General features: G+C 42.4%; 1 protein-coding gene across 5 annotated transcripts in view; it reads right to left on the bottom strand.

Moving 5' to 3' along the window:
• FNDC3B (fibronectin type III domain containing 3B) overlaps window positions 1-7,839 on the bottom strand; it is a 339,887-nt gene that overhangs the window by 235,957 nt on the left and 96,091 nt on the right. For all 5 annotated transcript variants that reach the window (XM_034662802.1, XM_034662824.1, XM_011227894.3 and 2 more), the window contains one exon: window positions 6,100-6,175. In XM_034662802.1, the coding sequence (XP_034518693.1) occupies window positions 6,100-6,175 (76 nt within the window). The remainder of the gene's footprint in view (window positions 1-6,099; window positions 6,176-7,839) is intronic.

Here is a 7,839-nt window from a genome sequence, read left to right on the forward strand (position 1 = left end):
AGTACCAAATGAGGGAATTAAAAAAAGTAACATAAAGTCCCTGTGGCAGCCTGGGTGCTGAATCATACAAAGAGGGGAGGGGGGTGGGAGACAAACGAGGAGATTCAGAAATGTGCAACCGCTCTCAATGGCGTCATTCACAGAGTCCCTGAGCAGAGCGTGGTGTTCATCAATGATACAGTTCCCACACTCAGCAGGACAGGAGGAGAATCGGACACAGAGCTGAAGAAGGCTTGTGGAGAATAAGGAGGGGAGGGAAAAGTTCCACACTCTAATGGCAGCCAAGCTACACCCGTGTCAGAGCAGGGGTCTCCTCGAGTTCCCCTCCTACCACACATTCTGCTGTCATTTCAAGGTCTCAAGCCACTCAATACAAGCAAGCAGAGTAAACCACATCTCTAAAAGGTGTCTACCTACTGTGGGCAAAAAACATCAGCAATTACATATCTTTAAATGGTATTCTTTATTAAAATAATGGTGCTGCCCAGGCATTTTACTTTAATATGTTTTCTTCTTCAATCACCATGACATCCACCTATTTTCTTCAGGCTCACGGTCTGTATGTAAGTCTTAAAACACGAATAAAAAAAAAACAAAAACAAAAACCACCACAAACCACAGAAATAAAAACTGCGGTTTTAGGGGCACCTGAATGGCTCAGTCGGTTAAGGGTCTTGCCTTTGGCTCAGGTCATGATCCCGGAGTCCTGGGATCCAGCCCCACGTTGGGCTCCCTACTCAGCTGGGGGGCAGGGGACTGCTTCTTCCTCTCCCACTGCCCCTCCCCCCACTCCATTTCTGTCTCTCTCTCTCTCAAATAAAATAAATAAAATCTTTTTTAAAAAACTGCAGTTGGGGCACCCAGGTGGCTCGGTCAGTTGGTCACCTGTCACGATCCCGGAGTCCGGGGACAGAGCCCCACATCAGGCTCCCTGCTCAGCGGGGAGTCTGCTGCTCCCTCCGCCCCTCCACCCGCTCGTGCTCACGCTCTCTCAAATAAATAAATAAAATCTTTTTTTTCTTAATTACAGTTTTAATATTGGGTCAATATGAAAGTACTTTAGATTCTAAACATGTTTCTCTAACGGAAACTGATTAGCTTCAGTTTCCAATGTTTTTGAAATGTGAAAGTTCTTCTATGGAGACTTGAGAGACCACGAAAAAAGTATCGAACTAAACATCTTTAAGCTCCCAGCACAATAATAAAATTTAAAAGAAAGACCATCACACCTGATGGGATGCCGGGGCCAGTCAAGGATCTAGTTAGCAATTATTAAGAGGCTGCAGGGCTGGTGGGTAGGGTGAGGATCCTGTGTCACAACCAGGATCGCAGCCGAATTCAAGAGCTCAAGAAAGGTCCACACAGATAACCAGATTGTGGTATACAATGCCACCTCCACCTGCTCCTCTAGGAAAGCAGAGGTCGAAATGGAATGGAGTGGGCTGGGAGGGCTCCTGGAGGAGACAGACCTGGAGCCCTAAAGGAAGTGCGCTATTTGTTTTGGCTGAAGGATTTTACAGGGAACAGAGAAATGGCCCAGATAAAAAGATGGCATGTGTGGACAGGAAGGAAGGCTGCGTTGCCAGCACCTCAGCCCAGAAAAGGATATGAAAATAATGGGACAGACCCGCAGCTGCCCTCTATTAATTCCCGAATTTAAGCAAAGGCAAGAATTCATATTGATTGCTAAGATTCCTCTCCCTGACCCCCCAACAATTGGCTCTTTATACTTTCATCTGGCCAAGGAAAGAAAAATCTTTTGTCTAGGATGCCATAGGTACAGTGCTGCCTCCAAGTGAGAATAAACTATGACCTTTTGTGGCCCCTTCAAGACCTATGATTCATGTTTCATGGAAAATATTGAGAAATATTCCATTAGAAATGAATCTGCTTTCACAGCATATTGTAGATTTCCTGTGTTTTTCTTCCTTCATTATCACCAAGGACATTCTCATGAAAACAAAATCTTGTTTTCCCCCCCAGAGTAACCATATTCTTTATATTGATTTGCTTTGAATTTCCAAACTGCCTTTTCATGGTATCATAGTGAGCTTCTGCTGTCTTTCTAGTGACGTCATAAATGTCTTATAGAGAACATTAGTAGGCAAACCTGACTACAAGTAAAGAGGGTTGACCTCAAATGGCATAATTTCAAAATTTCCAGGAAGGCCCGGCAACCAGCTCGGCTCCCTACCCCTAACCGCCCCCCCATGACCCCCAGCAGCAATCCCTAACCTGCTGAAATAGCTGCGTTGAAAAAGCCAAGTTATTAAACCGACAGTTTCAACTGTGGGATAAGCAATGGTTATGACTTCAGAATTTCCCGAAAGGCCACTTCCAACCACCACTCTTCCCACCCACACTGCCCAAAACCACCACCTCCCCACCTGCTGGCTGGGGCTGAAAGAGCACAACTAAGGCCTCATTCTCTTCACTTTAATCTCCAGTGGAACGCAAATGGTTCTTTCACAAGTTCTCATTACAATATGATTCAATTTCAGATCTTTTCCTAATAGGTTCTTAAAAGGTAAGCAAGAAGACTGCCTCCCACATTACCAGCTCTCTCTCCCTGGACCCTTCCTCTTACAGCAACTGGAATTGGAAACCCCACCTAGGAGCACAGCCCACCCCAGCTCTGGGCCCAGTCCTAACTTGGGGCAGAAATAATTTAAGGAATTCTAAATCAGTACTCCTGTGTCACACTGTGTTCTGTTAGTTCTGTTAACAGGACATCTGTCTTACCCCCAAAGACCCAGTCTCTGCAAACCATCTCTACTTGATCTTGACCATCTGAGTATTCATGCTGGTATCCTGCCCAGAATCCTGTTATTCCAGGAATAGGAACCCACCTTGCTCTTGTCATATGCCCACAGAGAATGGAGTCCTACCACTGGAGTTCCCGGACGTACAAGCCACAGAGCAAAACAATAAAGAGCTCATGCTCTCGAGTCAAGACATACCAGGGATGAAACCTCAACTCTGCCTCTTCTAACTATGTGAATTTAGGTGTGTAAATTAACCTCCATGGGCCTCAGCCTCACGTTTATCTATCATACCCATTAGCTGAGAGAATACAAAGCACAGCCTAAGAGCTAAATAGGTATTAGGGATGTTAATCACAGTCAAAGGATAACAACATTACAATTTGTGTTGGGATGTATAAAAATATTGCCTATTCCCACATTCTATGTTGATATGCTTTACCCACCTGGAGTGAAGCATTCACTAACTTACACCGGAACTCAAAAGAAGGCTTATGGGGGTGGGGAGTGGGGGGCATTCAGTGACTGCCTATTATGCAATGGTGACAGTCAATGGGTCTGGACTCCAGGTTCCTTCTAGCTCCTGCAGTTCATCCTGTCACCCCAGGGCTTCCCAAGCCCTAGCAAACCAATTAGTTCCCTGTCCTGGTCTTTTGCATCCTATCCTGTGTCATTTCAATTAACTGGGCCAGGTACCACCATGCCCCAAATGGAGATAACCACAGTATCTGGGTGTTCAGAAGAGAACAAAGGATAGGAAGGCTGGGGAAGCCAAAGATAAATGGCTCCACAATTCTGCTTTAGTCAAAGGCATTTCTGAAATCACGGGAAGGGGTGTTAATGTCACTTATCTCAAAGTATCATCATGAATAAACACAAAGTTCCCATTGTGAACAGAGTGATATACTTGCAACATTCCCTGCAGAACACATCAGTTACTGACATGAACTCCAAAAAGAAAAAAAAAAAAAAAAAAAAAAGGGGGGGGGAGGCTAACCNAACACACATGCACGCACACACACATGCACGCACACACGCATACACGCACCCATGCACACAGAACAGGAAAAGCAGGTGGCATAGCAGAGCAGATTTCATATCTGTAGATCTACTCAGCAATTTGCTTTTACGGATTCTGTTACACACACGCAGTTGTAGAGGAACACAGTCTACCTGCCAATTAATTCACGGGGCTCCAATATTACCATGATCATAAGCTCAAATGCTTTCTTACTGAACCGAAAACACTGGTTTATTCCATGTAAGTGAAATAACTTTTTATCTGATTGTTCCAGCATGATTCTTTTTAAATGTGGATTCTGAGGTTTTATTTGTTGACAATATCTATTTATTATAGAACGACAAGGAGGTACAAGATTCTATATCCTATACTATTTTAAAATATTTATTTCTTCTTTTCTTTTACCTAAAGTTTCTTTGTATGATTCATCACCAAAGATTAGATTCAGTTTTTAAATGGCTTAGAACACCAAAGATCAATTTCAGGAACATAATGGTCAGAGAAATGCAATCAGTAAAAATCATTAATAAAATAGTTAAGTCATTTCAGATTATCTAACTGCAATTAAAAAGCATTAGGCTTGGGGCGCCTGGGTGGCACAGCAGTTAAGCGTCTGCCTTCGGCTCAGGGCGTGATCCCAACATTATGGGATCGAGACCCACATCAGGCTCCTCCGCTATGAGCCTGCTTCTTCCTCTCCCACTCCCCCTGCTTGTGTTCTCTCTCACTGGCTGTCTCTATCTCTGTCGAATAAATAAATAAAATCTTTAAAAAAAAAAAAAAAGCATTAGGCTTGAATCTTTGAAAAGACACTCATTTCTCCAAAAGTTTTTTTGCTTGTTTTTGTACCTTTAGGAACAAAATTAAGTAGCAAACCTACAAAGTGGCACACTCTGCTACTAAGCAAAGCAGTAGAAAAATCACCTTCTTCCATGCAGCTCATTATGAGAAACAAAAACTAAAGGGTATTTCCCTTCATTCATTTATGCGATGAGCAAGTCCAGAAATTAAAGATGAGGCCTCTGATCAGATTCTCCGCCAATCAATAACCCAGTATTGAACTCCATTACATGCAATTTGCCATTTGCCCTATAATCCCAATCACTGCCAAAAATAGCTACGACAGTGTCTTCCACCACAGCAGTGTTTCCAGGCTAACTACAGATCTGGACTGAGCTTCTTATAGTTCAGAGTACCTAAGTCATTTCTTCCCAAAGTGAACTACAGGGAGGAGGTGCTGGATTATACAACCAGAAAGTAACTGAAATGCCCTAGGAGCCATACTTAAAGAACTACACCCAAGGAATGTCACCTACCTGGAATTTACTTAGATGACAAGATTCTGGACTCTGAGCGGATGCCGTAATGGAATAAGACATTTAGAGAACTTGCGAGGGAGTATTCTGCATATGGAGGGATGTGGATTATTAGGGACAGAGGGTGGACCATGATGGGCAGCTTTCTAAGATGGCCCCGAGGGATTCCCACCTGCTGGTGTTCCCACACTGTGCAAATTCCCTTTCTCGAGTGGGCTGGACCCAGTACTGCCCCCTTGCCCTCTAGTTGCTGCTCTGATGAAGCCAGCTGTCTCACAGAGAAGCCACTTAGCAAGGAACTTAGGGAAGCCTCCTGCCAATAGCCCACAAAAACCTAAATCCTACCAACAACCTCTCAAGCAAGCCTGGAAAAAGACTGATCCTCAGACATGCCTTACAGGGATGGCAGTTCTAGCCCACACCTGGATTTCGGAATCTTGAGAGGCCCAGGGCCATGGGACACAGCTGAGCTCTGCTTAAATTCCTGACCCACAAAAACTGTGAGATAATATATGTTGTTGTTTTAAGCCTCTAAATTTTGGAGTAATCTGTAAACCAGTAACAACAGATACTTAATACAGATTTTACCTCAAAAAACATCATCTGGTTAGCATCACAATATGTATTTGAAACTTTTGAACTAATTTGAAAAAGTTCTTATTGTTCTCAATTGAAAATTTAAAGTCCTTCAAAATCTCAACATTTTCCAAATACCATAATATATTAAAAGATACTGCAAGCCTTCCCAAGTTAAATTAACTCACTTAAAAGTCAACAGAATGCCAGAGGTGGTACTTAACTTTGTCCTTTTTATATTTATCACAGGCCTATATTAGCATTGAGACCTTATTTTACAGAAAGATTAAAAAGGTTTTAAAAGTCCAAGATAAATTTTACTTCTGCAAAGTAATATGGAAACACAAAGAAAAACTTTACGTCCTTAAAACAATAAAAAAAAGAGAAACTCCTCTGATTAGAAAGCTTACAAGAATTTCCTTACCCTGAATGCACTGAAGTGTTCCATCCTCCGCTCTTATTGTAAAGGTCTCACCTGGATTAACTTGAACGAGAATGACCTGCAAAATAACACATTAATTTCAATTTAATACTAGAGCGTCTGGGGTTTCTCTTCCACAGTTTTATTACCTGAATTTATGTCCTAGACAGGAAGTACGTGACACAGAATCCTGTTAAACCCAAAACTTAGGTCTTAGACCTGGTTCAGATTTGAAGGGGTAAGTACATGTATTTGAATTTAGCTCAGTGAATTTTTCTGTGTTGGTTATGATGTTATGTACCTAAAAAGCTCAATTTTTTTTTCCTTTCACACAATTCCTTTTTTTCTTTCACTAATTTAGAAACAACAAATAAAGAAGAAAGTAGACCAGAAACCATGCTTATAAAGGAAAATGGCACAGAGAAACGTGGCTCTGGCCAAATGCTGTGGCACATACTCTTCCCAAGTGTCCATTACTGACTTGGGTTACAGGAGTCTACTGTGTAACAAAAGAAGGCAAGTGATAAGAAAAATGTTTGGAAAATAAAATATCTGTATAAATTCTGGAAATAATAAACACTATAAAATAAATGAATAATAACATTATAAATAGGCCTCAAACACACTTTTAAATCTATTATCTAAATGTCAGTGAACATTAATACTTATTTCTTTTTAAAAATTTATTTACCTATTGAGAGAGAGAGAGAGTGAGCGCACACCCAAAAAATTTATTTACCTATTGAGAGAGAGAGAGAGCGAGCGCACACCCACACGCAGGAGTACCCAGGAGTGGGGAGGGGCAGACCGAGAGACTCTCTAAGCAGACTCCCTGCTGAAGCAAGGAGCCCCACAGGGTGCTCAATCCCACAACCCCTGAGATCACGACCTGAGCCGAAACCAAGAGTCGGACACTCAACCAACTGAGCCACCCAGGCGCCCCTAATATTTAAGACAACTTCCAAGACTAGACCATGCACAGCAATGGCAAGGTATGTTCTTTCGAGAGCCTCAGTTTTAGATCTAACCTAGTTCCTTTAGGTAACAAAAGGAAAAATCACTAATTTACACCTAATACAAATCAAAGGACGTAATCTAAAAATGTAGTTAAAAATAACCATATGCAAGGTTAACACTATTAAAATAATGACTGTACAGTTCTGGAAATTGGAAGAATGTCAGTCTCACATTCATCTTAGGGTTCTTGGAGCAAGCCACGTCCCTCCCTGCATCGAAATCATCAAGCATACCGTTCCCTCCATCTGTAATGGTTTCCCTGTCCTTCCTCATCTCTGCCGGCCACACACCTCATTCCTTCCCTGATGAGTGACTAATGCCTATTCATTCTTGTCAGCTTAAGAAGTGGTGTCTGCTTCTCAGGACAGGTCGGGTCTCCCACCATACGTTGTACCACAGGCGCGTGTGCCCTCACACCTATACTTCTTCCTGGAATTTACAACTCCAATTAATTAAGCGATTATTCTAGGGTCTGTCTTTGCTTTTTTTTTTTTTTATACAATTCTTTTTTTTTTTTTAAGATTTTATTTATTTGGGGCGCCTGGGTGGCACAAGCGGTTAAGCGTCTGCCTTCGGCTCAGGGCGTGATCCCGGCGTTATGGGATCGAGCCCCACATCAGGCTCCTCCGCTATGAGCCTGCTGCTTCCTCTCCCACTCCCCCTGCTTGTGTTCCCTCTCTCGCTGGCTGTCTCTATCTCTGTCGAATAAATAAATAAAATCTTTAA

Source organism: Ailuropoda melanoleuca, chromosome 1 (assembly GCF_002007445.2).
Source record: "Ailuropoda melanoleuca isolate Jingjing chromosome 1, ASM200744v2, whole genome shotgun sequence".
NCBI classification, from domain to species: Eukaryota; Metazoa; Chordata; class Mammalia; order Carnivora; family Ursidae; genus Ailuropoda; species Ailuropoda melanoleuca.